This window comes from Pelodiscus sinensis, chromosome 17 (assembly GCF_052426305.1).
Source record: "Pelodiscus sinensis isolate ZL-2025 chromosome 17, ASM5242630v1, whole genome shotgun sequence".
NCBI classification, from domain to species: Eukaryota; Metazoa; Chordata; order Testudines; family Trionychidae; genus Pelodiscus; species Pelodiscus sinensis.
In genome coordinates this window covers 10,233,784-10,255,048 of record NC_143068.1, presented here as the reverse complement: position 1 = coordinate 10,255,048, position 21,265 = coordinate 10,233,784, and the positions used below count along the sequence as shown (strand labels likewise).

Here is a 21,265-nt window from a genome sequence, read left to right as displayed (position 1 = left end):
GAATACTAAGAATTCTGCATTGAACCGATTTCAGCCTTGTTATTAACTGACATTCTTGACTGAGTGCCATTTTCGGAGGTCATAACTCTCCACAAGGAAATTAAATTCAAAACCTGCATTTAAATAATTATGCGGAAGCTGCGGCTAAAAACACTCTGCATGCCTCACTGAAACAAAACTCCAGTTTGTCTCAGGGAGGTTTTGCCTGAGTGAAGGCAGCAGGAGCAGTTCATTGGTCCTGAACATTTGGTAATGTACCTAGTTCCTGGACAACACATAGCAAATAATTAAAGGTGGGCAAACCAGATCATATAAAGTAAGAGCCAATCTAGACGTGAATGTATGTTTATGCTCTTAAAAATGGAGTTAAATTGTCCCTTTTTATTAAAAAATCAACAACAACTCTACATGCTTCTGTGTTTGCTGGTTTGAGGGAAATGCCTTAAAGCAGTATTGGGAAATCAAGGCTAGCAAGTGGACTGCATGAGTGGCCCTTCTTCATCTCAGTGGGCTCCAAGATTGTCATAACCAAAATTGTCTCCGGGGACAGGGTAGTTTTGCTCACTGTACTGGCGTACCTAGAATTTGCTGGGTGTGCCGATTGAACCATAGCAGCACTTTGATTGGGTGCACTGTTACATGCAATCAGCATGCACCTTACTTCACATGCTCGTGCTTTATGTGGGTGTCACTTTATTAATACCGGTAGGGGGGGAAAATCACCTGGATAGAAACCAGAGGAATCTGGCAACCCTGCTTGTAGGCAACGGTAAACAAAATGTCTCGAAGACCACACATAGAACCCTGATGGGCCACAGGTTGCCCACCACTGCCTTAAAGGGATGCTGTTCTAGAGACAAGGATCACATCTGTGAATGCGCCAGCCTTGGATGAATGGGTTGATGTGCCAGTTAAAAGGGCAAAGACAGTTTCATGTTACAGGCGTGTCAGTTTCATGTTAATTAGAGGCTGGACTCTGACACATTTCCTCCTGTTCCATTTCCATAGAGAAAGAGGGTTCCACTGGAAATAAGTGGAAAAGCCTGTTGAGTATGGTACCACTCAATGTGGTCCAAGCAGTCTGCTCCTGCTCCTCAGCAATCATGTGCTGCTTAAAAAATGATGCTGTTCTTGCAGCCAGCAACAACCCGGAATGAAGCCAATAGGATGAAATAATCCATCAGTGAGTTCTGGCTTGATTGCTGGTTCACAAAGGCCTGTTAAAGGAAGCATTTCTTTCGACTTCCCTCTGCAGATTTGTATTGGTTGTGCACATGAAAAAGTGTTGTCGATCTGGTAAGAGATTCAAACAATATACAAGAGATATACTTGATAAATAATTTACTGGGACTGATCAGAGAAGGGGAATTTCATACAAAGCAGTCCTCACAAAACTGATGCTTATCGGGCCTGCACTGATTTCCAAAACAAAAGGCCGCAGTCAATATTACACTCCTCCCTTTGAATTACCTGCCTGCTTAAGTTTGTGTCACAGCTTTAACACTGTATTAGCTTTGGAGAGGGAGGAAGTTAAAAGTTCATTGCTTTGCCTTTGGTGCTTTTTAACAATAAGCCTTTCAAAAGAGGCAAAGTCCCCCACGCACCAAGATGATGCAAACATAAGCGTAGAGATCAAGGAGCATGTGATTGAGCTATTAAAATGTAATTAGACAGTGAATGCCGGGGCAGCTTACTGTCTAGGGATGTTAAATTTAGATTAATTAACTAGTCAAATAGTCAATAGGATTTACATCGACTATTCGATTAGTTGATGAGGGTGCCTCCACGAGGAGTAACAGTTAATCCGAACTAAGGACTTAGTTCGGATTAACTTTAAACTGCCGCGTGTAGCCGTGGGCAGTTCTTTCGAACTAAGAGGGATTTAAAAATGGCGGCCAGACGGGAACATGCAAATAAAGCCCAGGATATTTAAATCCCAGGCTTCATTTGCAACTCCTGTTGCCTGATTTGCCTACCTAGCTCGAATTAACGAGCTAGTGTAGACATACCCCCTAGTGGGGCTCTTGTATATTTCAAAAACAGAAGCCCCGCAGGGAGCCTGGGTCCAGTGGGGACACCCCCACAGGCCCTGTGCTCCCTGGGGTTCCTCAGCCTTTGAATTGTACAAGAGCCACGGCAGGGCTCTTGTACATTCGCCAGGGCTCTTGTACATTTCGAAAGCAGAATCATAACAGAATCGGTGCGAGCAGAGACTGCTTCAGTCCCCACTCGCGCCATTTCCCTCTATGCCTCTATCTCCCCTGCTCCCCGCAGAGATGGTGCTAGGGGGAACCAGCTTTAAAGCCGGCTCCCCCCAGCACCAGCTCCTGCTCCTCCCACTTGCTGCCTCTCTCTGATAGAGGTAGCAAGGGTGGGGAGAGACTAGTTGCTTAAATCCCTATCACTGTCCCTATTCTGCACAGGTGAATTAATGCTGCTTGTGGCCTTAGTTAAGCCACCATGACTATGTGAAAGGGTTACCCATCTGGGTGAGGGTTGCAGGATCAAACCTTAGTATATAGCAGGGCTTATCCCTGGGAGTTGGTGAGTTTCCTTAGCTCCCAGTAAATTCAAGAGCTGGAGATGTGCAGGATTTCTCAGGAGATGTGCAGAAATTGCACTGGGTCCAAAAGATTTTGTACTGGATGCTTCTTGTCAGGACCAGTCCCTCGATGTGCAAGTAATCGAAGATGAAGCAGATCCACAAATAGCATCACTGGAGCGACCTTGCTTTACACCAGTTGAGGATCTGGCCTCTACTCTTTGCTCTGCAGTCAGAAATGGCTTTCCTGTGATGTCCTACTGCTTTGTTTTCTCTTGAGTGTAGAAGACGGGAGCAGTCACACAGAAAACACAACCAGTCACATGTTTTCTAGTCCAGGGATTAGGTATTGTGCTTTCAAATAAAATGAAGTCATGCAGGTTAATTTCTTTCATGTTACAGTTTAGGGAAATAATTGGCAAAGGGGTGGGGAGATTAGGTCATCTCTGGAAGAATATTCAAGTACTAAAACTTATTTTAACAATTAGAATGGTTGCAATAGAGTCCCATGAAATTACATTATAGGGTTTTTGGGGGGGGGTTTCTTTCTTTTTTTCCCCCTTGGTTGTTTGGGTATGTAGCAATCATGTACGACACAGAGATAGATAGTAACTTAGGAATATCTAAACACCCTGAGGCTGTGTCTACACTGGGCCACTTATTCCGGAAAATCAGCCGCTTTTCCGGAATAAGCTGCGAGCTGTCTACACTGGCCCTTGAATTTCCGGAAAAGCAACGATGCTCTACTGTACAAAATCAGCCGCTATTCCGGAAAAACTATTCTGCTCCCGCTCGGGCATAAGTCCTTATTCCGGAACACTGATCTGGAAAAGGGCCAGTGTAGACAGCCCAGTAGTCTTTTCCGGAAAAAAGCCCCGATCGCGAAAATGGTGATCGGGGCTCTTTTCCGGAAAAGCGCGTCTACACTGGCCACAGACGCTTTTCCGGAAAAAGGGCTTTTCCGGAAAAGCAGCCTGCCAATGTAGACGCTCCTTTTCCGGAAAAACTGAAAACGGAATAGTATTCCGTTTTAAGCAGTTCTGGAAATTCATGCCAGTGTAGACACAGCCTGAATGTGTGATGCAGAGACTCCACATTAGACCTGGCTAGAAACAGAATTTCCCTCCCACTGAAAATCTTTTGGTTTGTTTGGGAAGGGGAAAATCTCAATGCAGGATCAAAAGGGAGCAATTTGAAATGTATCATTGGATGAAAACTTCCATTTGGGGAGAATTGAAATGGAATTTTTCAGCTTCCGAGGAGTCAGGTAGCATGGAATGGCTGCTGCTCAGGGAACCGGAGCAGACAGCCCTGGGAACCAGCTATCCGAGGAACTGAGAAGCACTAGGCAGCAGCTGGATGTTGGCCTGCCCGCCTGCCTGGTGTCCATCAAAAGTTTTGACAGACAGTTTTGATGTTGAGTCGCATGGCAATAGGTTTGTCCCCATATCACATTGCTACCAAAGCTGTAAACAATTGTCAAGTGACTTTTTACATGAAACACACACACATCAGCTGAATGTCTGGCGAGCTCTGCTGAGGACATCACTTGTTATCATTCCAGAGAGAGACAGTTTGTTCCAAACTGCTACTGGCAGGACTTTCCATTTCCCATCATACATTGAAAAGGGAGCCATGGGGGTACGCTGATATAGAGTAGATGACAGAATTTTAAGCCACTTACCAAAGAAAAACAAATCCCCCGAAAGCAACATAGATTTTCTAATTCAATATCCAAGACAGGGAAGAAGAACTGAGACTGTCCAGCAAGCCTGAGGCTTTTTCTGTATCAAAGAGAAGGATCACTTATTGGATCATCTTTCTGCAGAAATACAGGTGACCCCCACACTTATGGCCTAATTGGTTCCTTGAGAACCATTGTATGTCAAGCCGTCATAAGTCGAACCTTTATTTCCCATCGGCGCAATGTAATAAATGGTGGTTCCATTCCTGGAAACCCATTTTATACCCTAAAAATACCAAAATGACCTCGGAAATGGAAGAAAACTAGTCTAAATAGTTCACATAATACACAAAAATAACTAAATTACGTGTGCAGTTCAAGCAGCAGCTGCAGACTGGCGATTCTGACTGACCTTGTACGTTTCCTGTTTTGGGATGACGCATAGAATCTGTGTTGTACACCGTCATAAATGCGAGCTGCGGACATAAATTGGGGGGGTTTAGGAGCTATCTCACATGAAAAAAATGGTAATAAATATGGGGGGATCATAAGTCGGGCGGTCGTAAATTGGGGGTCACCTCTATAGCACAGGGCAAATGGTTTGGGATGTCTGTTTTCCACCGGTAAATCCCAATTAGTTGCAAGGAAAATGTATTTGCTAACCATACTAGTTAAACTTAAACTCTGCCTCAGTTTGTCTTGCTGGGGCTGATTGATGCTCTGTAGTAGGATGACAAGGTATTTGTTATATGTTTCTTCCCTGCTCCTACTACTTTCACAAACAGAGAAGTGCTGGCATGAAACACTGCTTTATTTCTTAGCCCCAATCACCTGGTCCGGGTTTGGGTTACTAAGATTCAAATCACTGTTTACGGGTATAACTTCCATAAACCGTAATGAGAATTGACTGTATTCATTAGCTAGAATCAGGACCTAAAAGGATATTTACTGATATGTTGTCCTTCAATTCAGACCCAGTTCGGAAAGGCACTGAGCACCCTCAGATTTCAGTGCCTTGAATGGGAATTGAAAACAGTCCAACACCTTGCAGAGACAAGCCCTGAATTTTCAAAACTCACCATCTAAATTACACCCCCAGAATTTGTGATCCCGCCATTTGTGTCTGCCAGACCCAACTTCCGTTGTTCTTGAGATGTCAGTGATTGTACACGCAACACCCATATGGAATATGCTAGTCCCTGTTTGCTTGTGCAACCATCAGATAGGTGGGCCCAACACATGCATACCAAAGTCAGCAGGTGCAATCAAGGTGTTCAGCTGGGGAAATCATCTTCATGAATAGGCAAGGTGAGGAACCCTGAGAAACCCCTACAATGTTGATCAAACTCAGTGGGCAAAGTAAAGATTGTCCACTTCCAAGGGAGGCGGCTGCTTACAGAGGATGCTGCCTGACAGTGTTCACCCAATACTTCTCACCCAGCGTTGGAGAGGGAGTGCTGAGAGAGGGACCTCATGGCTGGATCAGCTTGAGGGGAGAAGCAGGCTGATTTTTAAAGAGCTGCCGCAACTGTTTCCTTTCTTTTTCTTCTAAAGAAGCGCAGCTATTCCCACTCTTACGGAAGGATGAATCTAAACCCCCCCATCTATCCCTTAGATCAGGGGCAGGCAAGATTCAGCACATAGGCCAGATCCGGCCTGCTGCCCACCCTGCCAGGACCCCAAGGCAGCTCTCTGCCTGTCGCAGCCCCAGGTTGCTCAAAATGGCTGACTGCTTTCTCTAGGCACTACGTGCCTCTTGGGGGGGGGGGGGAGAAGACTTTGCACGCTGCCCCTGCCTCTGCCCAATCATTGCAGCTCACACTGGCCAGTTTCTGGCCAATGGGAGATGCAATGACTGGGCTGGGGGCAGCAGGTGAAGGCCCCCTCCCTTCCCAGTGTGCGGAGCAGAGAGGCACATGGAGGGAGCAGTTAGCAGGAGGGAGCATCTTGGGGCTGCAGCAGGCAGGGATCCTGCCTCAGAGTCCTGTTGGGCTGCTGTCTGGGAGCCACCTAAGGTAAGTGCCTCCTGGCCAGAGCCTGCCTCTGCCATCCCAGCCCCTCCTGCTTCCTAACTCCCTGCCCCAGGTCACCACCCAAACCCTCTGCATCCCCCCTCCCCAGGTCACTACTCCCTCCCAGACCCTGCACCGCTTCCTACATCTCTCCCCCAAGTCAGAATCCTCTTCTGAACCCATACCCGCACCCAGATCCTGCCCCCCAGTCCTCTGCCCCAGGTCACAACCCAGTCCTTCACCCAAACTCCCTCTTAGACCCCACACCCTCTCCTGCACCCCAGTTCCCTACCCCGAGCTCCCATCTGCACCCAACCTCCATCCCAGTCCCCACACCTCCACTGTAGAAAAGTGCAGCCCTTGACCCTAAGCCTCCCCCCATCAAGAAGTATTGCCCACCCCTGCCTTAGCTTCAAAGAGACAGCGATGAAGTAAAAGTGCCTCCACCCTATGCTATTTCACATTTGTCTTTTATGTATGCCTCTTGGATTCCACAGGTCAGTCTTGCTCCTTCTGAAGAACCCCACTTTCATCTTCCTCTGTTTAGCTGGAGCAACTGAAGCCACGCTCATTGCAGGAATGTCTACTTTTGGGCCCAAGTTCCTTGAGTCACAATTTAGTTTGAGTGCCTCTGAAGCTGCTACCTTGTTTGGTAAGAAAACGGATTCTTGGCAGTGCCCCCCTTGACAATCGTATATAGCATAAAAATGCTAAAATCTCATGAGCAAGCAAATGATCTCTTTCATCCGAGCCAAAGGCAATCGTGACCCGAATGCAGTAATTACACTGTGCATCATGTAAAATGTGGCTGTAGTCTTAGCTATAAATAGCACCGTCAAACCCAGCAGACCCGCGCACTGTGTGCAGTCAGTGTTCTGTCTGCTAACTTCAGTGGGAAATGTTTATCTAGCTTTTACATATGTTGGTCCTGCCAGACCACCACAGAATGCGCTGCAGTTTGTTCCTTTCTGTGCACTATCAAGAGAACAGTCAGTAGTTGTGTCCAAGTATTACTCAGGTGCAAATGAGCAGAGCTGCTGAGCTGCAAAACCTGTATTTCTGGCAACATGCAGCTGGAAAGCACCCAGCTTCACTGTGAGATCCCAGGCTGAGCTTGCAGGCGTGTTAGTTAGAAAACACACACACACACACATTTATATTGGTAAATGAAGCACATTTTGATTTGAATTGAATGGGATACAATAATCATAGAACCCTATAATCCTCTTCTTGGAAAGTCATTTTTCAGAGTGGAGCTATACTGTATGCAGAAAATATTTCCTTATTTTCTCAGATTTGGGGCTAGGCTTTCAAAGGTGCTACTGAGGGGAAAAAAAGGATTCCTTTCCTTTCCTTAAAGCCCTATAAATTCCTCTTGGGAAACCAGCATACTAGGAAACCAGTAGCACAGAAGGAGTTGCAATTGTGCCAACTGCCGTTTATTTACTCAGACCAATAGAAACTCCATTCCTGACACTTACACATTTTTTTCTAGGTTATCTTGTCGTACCAGCTGGGGGAGTAGGAACATTCCTGGGTGGATTCATCGTGAATAAATTTAAGCTTCGCTGTTCAGGAATCATCAAGTTGTGTTTACTTTGCACAGTGACAAGTCTCCTGGCTATTTTCATATTTTTCATTCAGTGCCCTAACATGCCGATGGCGGGAGTAACGCAGGGATACGAGCGAAGGTAATGCTAACAATATCCATTCTTCTCAGTCATGTGTTGTGGTGGCACAGAAACACAAGGATAAATCTGAGGGCAAGTCTTCACTACAGGCTGGATCGATGGGCAGCAATCAATCTAGCAGGGCTTGATTTATCGTGTCTAGTATAGAGTGCTCTCCCATCGAGTCTGGTACACCTTCAGAATGAGAAGAGTAAGCAGAGCTGATAGGAGAGCATTGGTTATTAACCTCACTGTGGTAAGCAGACCTAAGGAAGTTGACTTCAGCGACGTTATTCATGTAGCTGAAGTTGTGTAACTTAGGTCAGCGGCTTGTGGTACTATAGACAAAGCCTGAGTAATTAACATTGAGTCTAATATTTATGCAATGAAGAATAATATCACAGCTGCATGGTTGCAAGGCCAACCTTCTAGCATGTTCCACATGTATGACTAAACACAGTCGAACACCTTCCAGCATCCTTAGCATCTTCTCACACCCCCTTTGCTCTCCTCTTATTCCACCAGGTTGCCAGATGTCCATTTTTCAAATGAACACCCAATTGTAAAGGGACACTCCACAGCCCTCCCCGGACTGGAGAAAATGAACGAGTGAGTGACGGTGGGTGGGGGAGGGAGAGCAAGGGGGGAGCGAGAATGAAGTGAGCGGAGAAGGGGCAGGGCAAGGGTGCTCGGTTTTGATTGGTCAAAAAGTTGGCAACTCAGACTGCTCACTACTTCACTGTTCCCTTTAGCATACTGAAAAGCAGCCTAAACCTGACAGCAGCATGCAACACGGAATGTGGCTGTCTAAGGGAGACCTACAGTCCAGTTTGTGGAAGCGATGGCATCCTGTATTACTCTCCCTGCCACGCAGGGTGCAAAAAGTTCTCAGTCCTCGACAGTGGCAAGAAGGTATGGTTTGGAGCACCCACGTGTTCGCAAGGAACATTACTTAGCACATACTCCTTAATAAATTCTGATCTGCCTCAAAGAGGTTCCAATCGGTTTATTCGGGTTTTGAGTGTTGTTTCGAAGTGGAGATGAACAGGAGAAGGACCCCCCACTCATAGGATTTGTCCCCCAACTGAGATATAAGTGCTCTGTGAGTGCGTCTGCAGCTCTGCACTGATCTAGTTCTGGTGTTCCATTTTGGAGTCCGACATTCCAAATGTTCTTCCAGAAGGATCTAGAAACTATATTCCATGCACCTGCCCTCAGCTGCACTGGTGTAAACCTTGCCTAAGTCAGATTCATAGATTTTATAGCCAGCATGTTGCAGGCCACAAAATCTCACCTGCCCACTTCTGTAATAGATCCCTAATCTCTGGGGGTATGTCTACACTACGCTCCTAGTTCGAACTAGCGGGGTAATGTAGGCATACCGCACTTGCAAATGAAGCCCGGGATTTGAATTTCCCAGGCTTCATTTGCATAAGCGGGGAGCTGCCATTTTTAAAACCCCGCTGGTTCGAACCCCGTGCAGCGCGGCTATACGGGGCTCGAACTAGGTAGCTCGAACTAGGATTCCTATTCCGAACTACCGGTACACCTCGTTCCACGGTACGAGGTGTACCGGTAGTTCGGAATAGGAATCCTAGTTCGAGCTACCTAGTTCGAGCCCCGTATAGCCGCGCTGCACGGGGTTCGAACCAGCGGGGTTTTAAAAATGGCGGCTCCCCGCTTATGCAAATGAAGCCCGGGAAATTCAAATCCCGGGCTTCATTTGCAAGTGCGGTATGCCTACATTACCCCGCTAGTTCGAACTAGCGGGGTAGTGTAGACATACCCTGGCTGAGTTTCTGGAGTCCTCTCATCCTGATTTAAAGAACAGTAGTTACAGGAAATCCACAATATACTTCAGTTCAAACCAGTATGTACCCCGTGCTGGAGAGGAGGCAAACCTTCCCCATCATCTCTGCCAGTCTGTCCTGGGGAAAATTCCTTCCAGACCCCAAATATAGTAATCAATTAGACCCTGAATATGTTGGTGAGAGCAATCATCCAGACACCTGAGAGAGACATCACCATCTGGTTTCCCATCTCCAGCCTGATATTTGGGCTGGAGCAGTTGCTACTGGGAGCAGTCTCATTATGCCAACTCCTCCATAAATGAATCAAACTTGGTCTTGAAGCCAGTAAAGTTTTTGCCCTCACTAGCCCCCTTAGAAAGCTGTTCCAGAACTTTACTCCTCTCGTGGTTAGAAAACATCATCTACTTTCAAGCCTATATTTTTTTCATAACTGAACCGAACTCTGAATTTCCACAGGTGTCAATGGGAACTGAATTTGTCCCATTGTGTGCACATAATTCCTGTTTTTAGAACGTTTCAGCGGGGTAGCCGTGTTAGTCTGTAACTTTAAAAATGAATCATCCAGTGGCACCTTAGAGACCCCATCCCCCTTCTGTTCTGAAATTTGATTTGTCCTTTTCATATATGTTCATATTTTTAATTGTATCCTTTGGTATATATGGTTGTGACAATTTTCTTCCACTATTTGATCTGAGGAAGTGGGTCTGGCCCACGAAAGTTCATCATATAATAAACCATCTTGTTAGTCTTTAAAGTGCTACATAGTCCTGTATTTTGTTACAAATATATAAAGTATCAAGATTTCGTGGGCAAAACGCACTTTGTCGTCATCCTATTTTCAGAGCAGAGTTTGTCCCATTATGTGCTTTCACCTTCCTATTAATATTTTGTGCACATAGGGGAGAGCATGTCTGAGGTTATTCACACTGTACAATAACTAATGTTGCCAGAGTTCAGTGCAAGCTTGTGAAGTTCATTGACACCTGATGTGATAATATCGCCACTGGAAACAGGCATCAGGCCAAATTCTTGGCCCTAGTACAGTTGCCTTACTCTGCTCCAGGAGCAAACCGACATCTGTAAAACCAGCTGCTCTGTTGGGATTCGCCATGTGCAATTGTAGTCATGGCCCAAATGACAACTGTAGAAACGCTGCCTCTTTGGGAAATTTACTAGGTGTTTGTTTCCCAGGTTTACCACAACTGTAGTTGTATCCTGGAGAATGGTCCCGCGGGTTCTGCCCAAGCAAGAGCAGGAAAATGCACTTCCTCCTGTGACAGAAGGAACCTCCTTCTGTGTTTCATGTTCGTTGTGATTTTCTTTACATTCCTCAGCAGTATTCCTGCTCTGACTGCAACTCTACGGTAAGCAGCAAAACCTTCTTGTTGTAATACAAGGCCCCCGTTTCAGCCAGAAGTAATGGAACAAATATGTTTTCATTGTAGCTGAGCATTTGGGGCTGAGTCCGGGGCCTGATAAAAATGGCCCAGTTCTCAATGTCCAGTTGTGAGCTCCTTTAGCGCCTCCTGGACTGCGGCACTTGGTCCTCCCCAGCCCTCAGAGCCGTACGGAGCAGTACTCTGGTGCTCCCGCTGCAATTCAAAGGTGCCCAGGGCTCCAGCAGCTGCAGTAGTAGCAGCAGCAGCCTGAAGCTCTGGGCCCCTTTGAATGACCAGGCCCTGGGGCAAATGTCCCCTTTGCCCCTCCTCCCGTCAACAGGCCTGGCCCTCAGTGAGGTAGACAGACAGGCAAATACCCAGATTTGCACTACTGCCCAAAATTGTGGACACAAATATTGGTGGTACACATTATGCCCACAAAAATGGGAAAATGAGCCACATTCTGGCTGAAAATAGATCCCTTTATCAGCAGAGTCCACTGTTAGATGGTATTATGGGCTGTGGAGAGGCTCGTATCTATGCTGCTGGGAAGCTGCTGTTGCTTTATGTCAGCATTTTTAAATGCTAACTTTGTGTCCTCTAGGTGTGTCTCCGACCGACAGAAATCATTTGCTCTCGGAATCCAGTGGATTGTAGTAAGGACTCTAGGTAGAGTATGGCATGAATGTGTATGTCTTTCCTGTTGTATTTATAAAACCTTGCTCGCAGGAGTGTCTAAGGGCCAAATGCAGCTCGTGTAAGAGTAGGGAAATGTGACGTTTGAGGGAAGGATGTTTTCTCTCACTTGCCTGCACCATTCACAAACATTCCATCCTGTCTGCACATAACTTGCGAGCAGGAGAAAAGAGCTCAATTTTGCAGCCATATTGTTCATTGCAAATAGCTCGCCCAACTGTAGAGATAACATAATGTGGAATAGCAAAGCTTCATACAATATCATTAGCTTGAAGTTGGTAAAGTCAGGCTCAAGGACACCAACAGTTCCGTTAGGGCCTACCGGTGAGAGGAATTTGAACTCTTATAAGTGTCATGCACTGAAATGAGATCTCATTATGCTATGCTGGCTGTCAGAGGGAAAACTAAAACTCCTGTAACATGTTTCCAAAGGAGTAAAGAATAGCAGTGGGCAATTGCTCATTCCAGGAAAAAAAACAGGTTATGCTGTCCCAGGCCCTAGATAAGTACATTAGTCATTGCTGAATTCATAGGCTGGGATTTTCAAAAGAGCTTTTGGGCATTAATCACCTAACTTCTACTGAAATCCAGCAGGGTTTGGGTCCCTAACTCCTCTAGGCTCTTTTGAAAATCCCCGCCATAAGGATTGCAGTGTCAGATGAAGTCTCAGAGGGGAGCCATGTGAATCTGTATCCACAAAAACAATGAGGTTTCCTTTAAGACTAACAGATTTATTAGGGCATCAGCTTTCGTGGTTAAAAACCACTTTGTCAGATGTGAAACTTTTACCCACAAAAGCTGATGATGAAATAAATCTGTTAAGTCTTTAAGTTGCCACAAGACTCCTCGGTGTTAGCTTACTCAGCAACCGTACCTGCAAACTCCCCTCCCCCTTGTTTCAAAAGTGCTTTGGGCTACCTTGAGGAGGAGAGCGAGACATTATATAACCTGATGTTTTGTTCCATCTTCGTGCAGGAAGCATTCCCGGTCCCATTGCATTCGGCTCAATGATTGATCTGTCATGTCTGGTGTGGCAAGACCAATGTGGAGAACAAGGTTCTTGCTACGTTTACCAGAACTTCGCCATGAGTCGATACACTCTGATTGCTGGAGTTGTCTACAAGGTGATGCCCAATAATATTTCATATTCACCTCTCCTGGCCCAGGCTTTTTGCTTAGGATTGGTTAGATAAGCAGCACCAACTGAGGCGGAATTTTGGAAACATCTGTAACGTTGTTCTGATTGCAACATAAATCCTATCGTCATGCAACTGTTGGTGTGAAAACACAGCAACGTGCTTGCAACTGCGTGCAAATGTTCCATTTATTATGATTCACACTTTAGCAACTCACCGGGTGGCACCATTCTCTTGACTCCATGTTATTTTCCAAGCTAAACATTTGTCCTCTAAAGTTTTAGGGGAAAAACTCCACCACACCTACATCATGTTAAAATCGCTCACTCTAGAAGAGGCACGATGTATATAAATGCAGACTTCTAACGAAAGAGTCTCAGATCACAAGAGTAAATAGCTGTTCTTTGATCACTGCTCAAAAACGTTGTGAGCAGGTGAATATTTGTAGACTGCACTGAGGAAAAGTTATTACTTGTTCCCATAATATAAGAAATAGGGGCCATCAAATTAAATTAATGGGCAGCAGGTTTAAAACAAATAAAAGGAAGTTCTTCACCACACAGCTCACAGTCAACCTGTGGAACTCCTTGCCTGAGGAGGTTGTGCAGGCTAGGACTATAACAGGGTTTAAAAAAGAGCTAGATAAGTTCATGGAGGTTAGGTCCATTAATGGCTATTAGCCAGGATGGGTAAGGAATGGTGTCCCTAGCCTCTGTTTGTCAGAGGCTGGAGATGGATGGCAGGAGAGTGATCGCTTGATCATTACCTGTTCGGTTCACTCCCTCTGGGGCACCTGGCTTTGGCCACTGTGGGCAGACAGGATACTGGGCTGGATGGACCTTTGGTCTGACCCAGTGTGGCCGTTCTTGTGTTCTTATTTTCTTAGGTGTTTTAAATGGCTGAAGCATCCCTCCCTGGCCCCAGTGCACTACTGTCCTGGAGTGAGGTGATCAGAGAATCTAGCTCCAGCCTCTTGGAGTTCTGACATGAGGAGGGTGGGGATGGAGGGGGCAGCTGCCCCAAGGTCCAGTGATTCAAAAGGGCCCGGGTCCCTTTAAATTGCAGCCAGAGCCTTCAGTGGCGCGGTCTGGGCAGCACTAAGAGCTGGCTGGTTGGGGGAGGCGTGGCACAGTCCGGGCAGTGCTGAGGTCTGGCTGCCCTCAGGCCTGCTCCTTTCACCCTCAGTCACGCTCATGGAAAGAGCTGCTTCCCGCTCCCCTCCCCACACACCCTTTGCCCAGGGGCCTGGCAGTTCAGTCAGCTCCCCTGCTTGGCATGCAGGGCTGTAAAGTCCACGATCCAGTCTTCCCCCAGCTACTCACCCAACATACCTACAGGTGACCACGAGGCTTTCTAAGCCATGGAATTGCCCCCTGGTTTATTCACAGTCTCACAAGTAGAAAACTTTTGAAGGGAATCAGCCATAATTCTCAAGAACCAGGTAAAGAGCAGACCTCCCCACGCATCCAAACAGTACTTCATTGAAAAGCAAATTCCAGCTGCAAGAAAGCCAGTTTGTTTCCAAAATAATGGCACAGTTCTAGCCAGGGTGGTTTCTGCATGCAGGGTTTGGTGCTGTGTGATGATAAGCCGTGACTGCCAAATTCAGATTCCAAGCTGAACTTGCCTGACAGTGCGGCAGTTTCAGTGGAGGGTCTGGGGCCAGTCTGTTAGATGACGGTGGGGGGACCATGTGTGAAGTTGGTAGCTGGATCTGATCATCATTGTCTGGTGTGGATGAATCCCGCCCTCTCCCATCCCCAGCCTGGGACTACAGAGCATGACTGTGAACTGTGTGTGTCATGTAATGAACTTTTGTTTGTCATTTGCCTCCTGCTAAGCACTGCTCATGTGGTAGCAAGAGCATCTCCAGAAAGGCAGTAGGGCCTCACCTGGGTGCAATCTTGTTTTGCTTCTGCACATTCAAGGGAACTGTGCAGAGTAGTGTGATGCTCCTTGAGCTTTCATGCAAATTCCGAACAACTAGGCATGTACACCTGCCCAGCACCAACTGGGACCTGTTCCCAACGTCACATACTGCTCTGGTTTCCCAACTGATCTCTTCCTTGTCTTTGTAATCCAGCGAAACCCTCCTGCATGGAGCATCCACATGCCAAATTGTCTTTATGAATAACCTCAGAACGTGTTTCAAGCTCTTTTGATGTGGATCTAGGAAGCAAGCAGGGTGCTGTTCACCAGCATAGCTCTGTTGGCGCCAGCAACGCCCCTCGTTTCATGGTTGCTGTGCTGGTTTACATCAGTAGAGGACCTGGCCCTGTGTTTTTAAATAAACTAGAGTCATGTTGGGTATTCAAAGTAATGGAGTATGTCTTGATGGTTACAGGTGGCTGGAACAGTCTTCTTTCTGCTGGCCTGCTTACTTTACAAGCCTCCACCCCCGGAATCCCAGCCCGGGAGCTCAGCTGCATTAGAAAATGGAAAATGTGACCTCCAAGAGAACAAATCCCCACTCCAGACCCAGGCTGCTGCATAACACTGAAAATACTGCAAGGAATTTTCTCCCAGCCTCCGAAATACCATGGCAGGATGTGTGATGTCTTATGGTTACTATTATTACTATTGTGTTACACTTTTGTTTTTTTAAAAGGGTATTTTAAATAAGTTCTGGGTTGGCATAATGTTTTCTGAATGGCAGAAGAACAGGAGAGGGTATGTACTTGGATCCAAATGAGTAGAGACCTGCGCAGATACACAATTTGTATCCGTAGCCACATCTGCATCTGCAAAAATGATCCATGGGCATCTGTAGGCACAGCTGGATATCTGCGGCATTGCAGGGCTCTGCATATGAGGATCTATACACTGATGCCAGACCCTTTGTTTTGCTTGATCTAAAAAAGGGCTACCCATAGCTTAGTAGCACTCTTGTAACAAACCTGAACCACACTAAAGAAGCTAGAGGAGCAGCGTGAGACCAAATTCTCAGCTGGTGTAAACTGGCTCCATTAACTTCTGCTGAGAATCTGGCCTGTAACACATACGTTAGAGCCATCGCTAGCAAAGCACTTGTGTTCAGACGTGTTAGGTCTGATGAACTGCCTAGCCTCATCCGTGGGCCACTGGATAAGATGTGGCAGAGGGCCAGGCTCCGCCTTGAGCAGAAGGGGCGGGGCCTGGGACAGTTCCTCTGGAGCACCACCCAGAGTGCACCACGCCAGCCCCCAGTGCCAACTGGAGCGTGGTTCCCCCGCCCTTAGCACTGGGAGGCCTGTCCCTTCCCCACCTCCCCTCTTGTTGGGAGGTCTGGCCACATGTTAATTTGCACTGCAAAGGAAGTTAGCACTTAAACTACTACAGGTTGAACCTCTAGTTCTGAACCCTCAGTACCTGACGGGTGCTGAACCAGAGAATTTGCCAACCCACGGCAGGTCAATATTGTCTAGCAGCATGACCCTTCCACTGCTTGCTGGGCTCTTAGAAGACTTTTAGGAGTAAATTAGAGCTAAACAACAGCACAGAATGCTGAGAGCCAGGACTGATGACTGTAATCAGACTAGAGAGATTCAACCTGTATATGCAAAGCAAGGAGCAAAACCAGTGACTTGTGTTGCAGCAGCACACACAGCGTTGTATCTGTGTGCAGTTCAGTTATAGAACATTTAATTGCGATCATAAGACGTGTTTGAGATCAGGGATTACCCGGGATGTTCATGGGTAGATCACATAGAACATACTATAGAAACTTGAACTCCACTGGCTATTTTTAACACACTACCCAAGCATTTTTATATCAGCCCCTGTGGGTTTGCAATATAGTTACAATCTGCTTTTCTTATACATTGTGTTAAGCTGGACACATTTTGTAATGGACTGTAAAGGCAATTGGACTATTTGTTGTCCTTGTGCATTAGCTGTTGTGTTGTTTTGACACAGAAGCATGTAAGATATGGATCTATGCAATGGTTTGTTTGGTCTGCGAGTTAGGGACATTGCTTTTAAGTACACCGAAAAATCAGAAATAATTTAATTTTTCTTACACTGCTAGTTTCAAGAGAAACCAAACATAGCGATCGACTTTATTGTAGGAAGCTAATGAAAAGATTCACCAGGTGGGACAAATAACCATAGCTCATGGAACAACATTGATTTGCACCAGGTGACGATCTGACCCATTGTTTGGAAAAGCACTGGGCCATATTTTCAAAAATGCCCTTTAAACATGCCCTGCGGGATTGGCCATAAGTGGTTGGCGAGAACAAGCAATGGATTTTCAGCATCAGATAGCCAGATTTATGGGTGTTGGTCTCACCTGCGCCCCTGGAATCATGCAGGTGGCCAGATCATATTATTTGGGTTGTCAAATAGTTGCACTGGTGAAAAAGGCAAGTCAAAATTCCATACTTGGATTGAGGCCTCTCTCAGGAGATACAGGCCCCTGAAATCCTTACACTGGATAAAGTTGTAGTGAAGAATTAATGGACAACCACTATCGAGCTGTTTAACCGACATTTGATGTTTGCTAGAAAATATTTAGAAAGGTTTTGTAGATACTTTGTATATTTTTCTATTTATGGTTTTGTAAAAGGGTCAAGGCTGAAAAGTTGGCTTTTCGTTTTTTTCCTCAAAGGTTTAAACATTTCCAAGAACAGCCAGCACCCTTAAACACAGTCTGAGTCCAGACACGAAACTGTGGTCTGGGCTGGAGCATGGACCCTGAAATCTGCCCCTTTGTCCCACCCACAGTTCCAGCGGCTCCAACCTGAGCTGCAATTTCAAAGCACTGTCTATTCAGCAGCATTTATAGCTGTCATCCTGGGCTGTGAGTCTTGTTGTCAAGTGCCATGTGCACCTACCCTGGGAGAAAATAACTAGTTTCAGGAAACACTGCAACATCTCTGGGATCGTAGCATGGTAACTCCTGCTGAACACTGACTTTCTGGAAGGCGAGCTCTTTACGGGAGATATAAGGCTGCTGAAGCATCCCTGACTGATGGGATAACCTTTCATCACTGGTGCATACAGACCCTTGCAGAACAGTATTCTGGGCAAGGCTTCCCTCTCTCTGCTGCTCGATACCCTGTATTGTGAAAACACACTCATTTTGCTCCCCTCAGAGTGATTTAAAGGCAATGACTAGGCTCAAAAACTCTAACCCTGACCACCCACAAATACTAAGCAGATCTTCGTGACTGTCAACAGTTTTCTCAGGCACTTGTGAGCAAGACAACCACTGTCTACCAGAGTCTGACACTCCGGTACATCATACGCACTGGGGGTACAAGCAGCTAGAACAGGGAGTTGCATAAATTTATTCTGGGAATCTACTTTGTGTATAAAGTATTTATGAATTTAGAAGCCTTTCTGTATATCACTGATCCTTTACTAGTGTTTATAAAATGAAATTTATTTGAATGTATTGTTTCCAGAGCAAAAAAAGAATGGTGTTTTATTATGTTGATGGGGGATTGAAAATCCTTGATTTTAATTCAACAGCAAAAAAAAAAAAATGTTCCTATTAGGGCAGGGATGGGTCATAATTTTTGACCTGGGACCACTTCAGAAATTTTTCAAGTGGCCCCGGACTGCCCTAAAGGGGTGGGGCCTGAGGCAGAAGGGGAGGGGCTAGGACATTTCCGTGCTTTCCCACCCACAGACCCCGATTGGTGTAGGGGTGGGGAAGCACTCAAAGTCTCTGCTTCCGCCTTCCTCCCCCCCAAGAGAACCACCAGCTGTTCTGAAGAGCTGGCAGTTCCCTCTAGGTACCCGTGACCCTGGCGGTGGGAGGAGACTTCGCACGCTCCCCCTGTTGCCCCCGGTCAATCAAGACCTGGGGAGGGAGAGCATGGGAAGCCTCTTGCTTCCTGCCCCCACCCTGCAAGGGAGCTCCACTCTCAGCTGGCCGTTGACTTTAAGTGCTGAGGCCCTTGAAGGCCGGGAGGAGACTTCACACGCTTCACCTGCCCCCAAGCCCTGATTGGCCTGGGGGCGGGCTGAGCAGCAGGGCCTCCGCGGGCTGGATCAACTCTCTTGGCAGGCCGGATCTGGTCCGCAGGGGCCCTTTTGCCCACCCCTGTATTAGGGCAACATTTGTATATAAAAAAATGTATGTATGTGCACATGATATTTGAAAGGACATTCCTGCATCTTGTATGTATTTCTATGCTGTTACAGAAATATAAGCACTATTTGACTGGTACTTGGCGTGTGTCGTCGTTTGGGGGCATGCAGAATGAATTTACCTGTCCATAGCTATAACAAGAATGACGCCCGTGAGAATGGTGGTGCTAAGTCACTCTCTGGACACAATACTTGTTTAGTGCCATGGTGGTTGAAGTCAGGCCCGTTGTCGGGCGGGTAGAAGCAGTTGCCGTGGGGCCAAGCAATTCAAAGAGGCCCAAGGCTCCTGACTGCTGCCACTACCGGAGCCCAGAGGACTTGAATTCACCACCCACAGAGCCACATGCTCTTAGCAGTTCTGAGGACTGGAGTGAGGCACCATGATCTGGTCAGCACAGACAGTTTACTTCCCTGGCCCTGCCCCTTCTGCCTGAGGCCCCGCCCCCTTCCAGGACAGAGCTGGACCCACACACACACCTGGCCCAGGGGCCTGCAGAGGTTGAAGCTGTGATGCACCACACCTTTGGTTATCATAACTACTCTCCTTTTCTTCCTCATGCGGGAAGGTCACACGAACGGAAATCAGGGAATGGGTAGGATTAGGAAATGTGATCCAGCACAGATTGAAGATAAAAGAAAGCCTCCCCTGGACTTAATTGGGCATTGGATCCGGCTCAGAATCAAATAGCTCTTCTTAGCTATTGGCTTTACCCTGTTTCAGAGAAAGTCCATTCTGTCACTGGACTGCTGCCATCTGTCTAGTACCTCTGGGGGAAAAGAACACGACAATGCCAGCTCAGATCAGTGGGCTATTATGGAGACCAGCCTTGCCAGGGATGTTGTGAGACCAGGATTTTATAGGGTTCAAAGAGCTAGATAAATTCATGGAGGTTAGGTCCATCAATGGCTATTAGCCAGGATGGGCAAGGATGGTGTCCCTCACCTCTGTCAGAGGCTGGAAATGGATGACAGGAGAGGGATCATTTGATGGTTACCTGTTCTGTTCACTCCCTCTGGGGTACCTGGCATTGGCCATTGTCAAAAGACAGGATATTGGGCTACATAGATCTTTGGTCTGACCCAGTATGGCCATTCTTCTGCTCTCGGTGGTATGAGAATTGGGTCTTCTGAACTTCTTAAGGTTCATCTTACAGTACTGAGCTCCCAACACTGCTCAGTTTCTTGGTACCATTTATCACTAGCTGAGGCAGCAGGTAGAAGGACAGTGATCCCCAAAATCAAAATGCATGGGGAAATTAAAGAAGCTGGGACAGCCTTAGGTCAAGGACAGGTGTAGCAAACAAGAGTCTATTTGTGGATCTTCACGGGAGAGGAAGAGGGGGGAGAATGTGAGCACAACTGCCCTTGTCCTCCGTCCCTTCTGCCCTCAGCCCCATACATATAGGGTGCAGAGCCCCTCCCCCCCCACACACATACCTTGTTTCATGGCCCATGGTGACTATCGGCCTGCAGAATTACCTTGAGCAAGTCAGTTCACTGCTGCATGTCTCAGTTTTCCCACGAGTCTAATGATTCAGATCTGCTTTGTAAAGTACTTTGAGATCTAATGAGGAAAAGTGCTAGATCAGAGCTAGAGCTAGGCATTATTTCACTTGTCTTTATCTAGAATCCTTTAGGAGGTTTAAAAATCTTGTTAAATTAAAGCTTTGAATTTTTAAACTACTTTTCGGGGCAGGGGTTAAGTAAAGGTCAACATGCTTTGATTCAACTGTAGACTCCCCCCTTCATTAACAATTAAGACCTGCTAGACCAAATTTTGGCTCTTGCTCTTCCTCTTTTTCTTCTTGATGACAAGGACAAATAACAGTCTTGTTGGGACCCACTGCCCTCTCCAGGTTCTTGGCTGTTGAAAGTGTGGCATTGGTGGAGCATGATGTACAGCACAGCTACGTTAATAGACACAAAGGCAATCAGGTTGCAAATGTCTTTAAATCCCATTGTATGGATGTACAATAAAAAAGCCTGTGTTGTTTTTGTATGGATGCACGGAAATAAAATATTAAATTAGAATGGTTTGCAATGTATTGTTTTAAGATCTGATGCTGATTTTCTGGTAGATATTTGGAGGTTTCTATATTTTGGCTACGGTTAAATGATGGCCCATTGATACATGGCTCAGCAGTCTCCCGAACGACGGTATTCCATTATTGTATTTGTCATGGATTCAAATGAGACTTAACACATCAGTTCCTTTTCGTTCTTGTATCAGTCAAGTAGTTTACGAGATCAAAATAGG

General features: G+C 46.4%; 1 protein-coding gene across 6 annotated transcripts in view; it reads left to right on the top strand.

Annotated features, from left to right (window-relative positions):
- The window catches only part of SLCO4A1 (solute carrier organic anion transporter family member 4A1), a 64,885-nt gene extending 47,871 nt beyond the window's left edge, over nt 1-17,014 (top strand). For all 6 annotated transcript variants that reach the window (XM_075901079.2, XM_075901080.2, XM_006126183.3 and 3 more), the window contains 8 exons: nt 6,736-6,890; nt 7,734-7,929; nt 8,434-8,517; nt 8,661-8,820; nt 10,911-11,083; nt 11,703-11,767; nt 12,770-12,918; nt 15,275-17,014. In XM_075901079.2, coding sequence (XP_075757194.2) covers nt 6,736-6,890; nt 7,734-7,929; nt 8,434-8,517; nt 8,661-8,820; nt 10,911-11,083; nt 11,703-11,767; nt 12,770-12,918; nt 15,275-15,424 — 1,132 coding nt within the window. In that variant the 3' untranslated portion in view covers nt 15,425-17,014. The remainder of the gene's footprint in view (nt 1-6,735; nt 6,891-7,733; nt 7,930-8,433; nt 8,518-8,660; nt 8,821-10,910; nt 11,084-11,702; nt 11,768-12,769; nt 12,919-15,274) is intronic.
- The last annotated feature ends 4,251 nt before the right edge of the window (nt 17,015-21,265 follow it).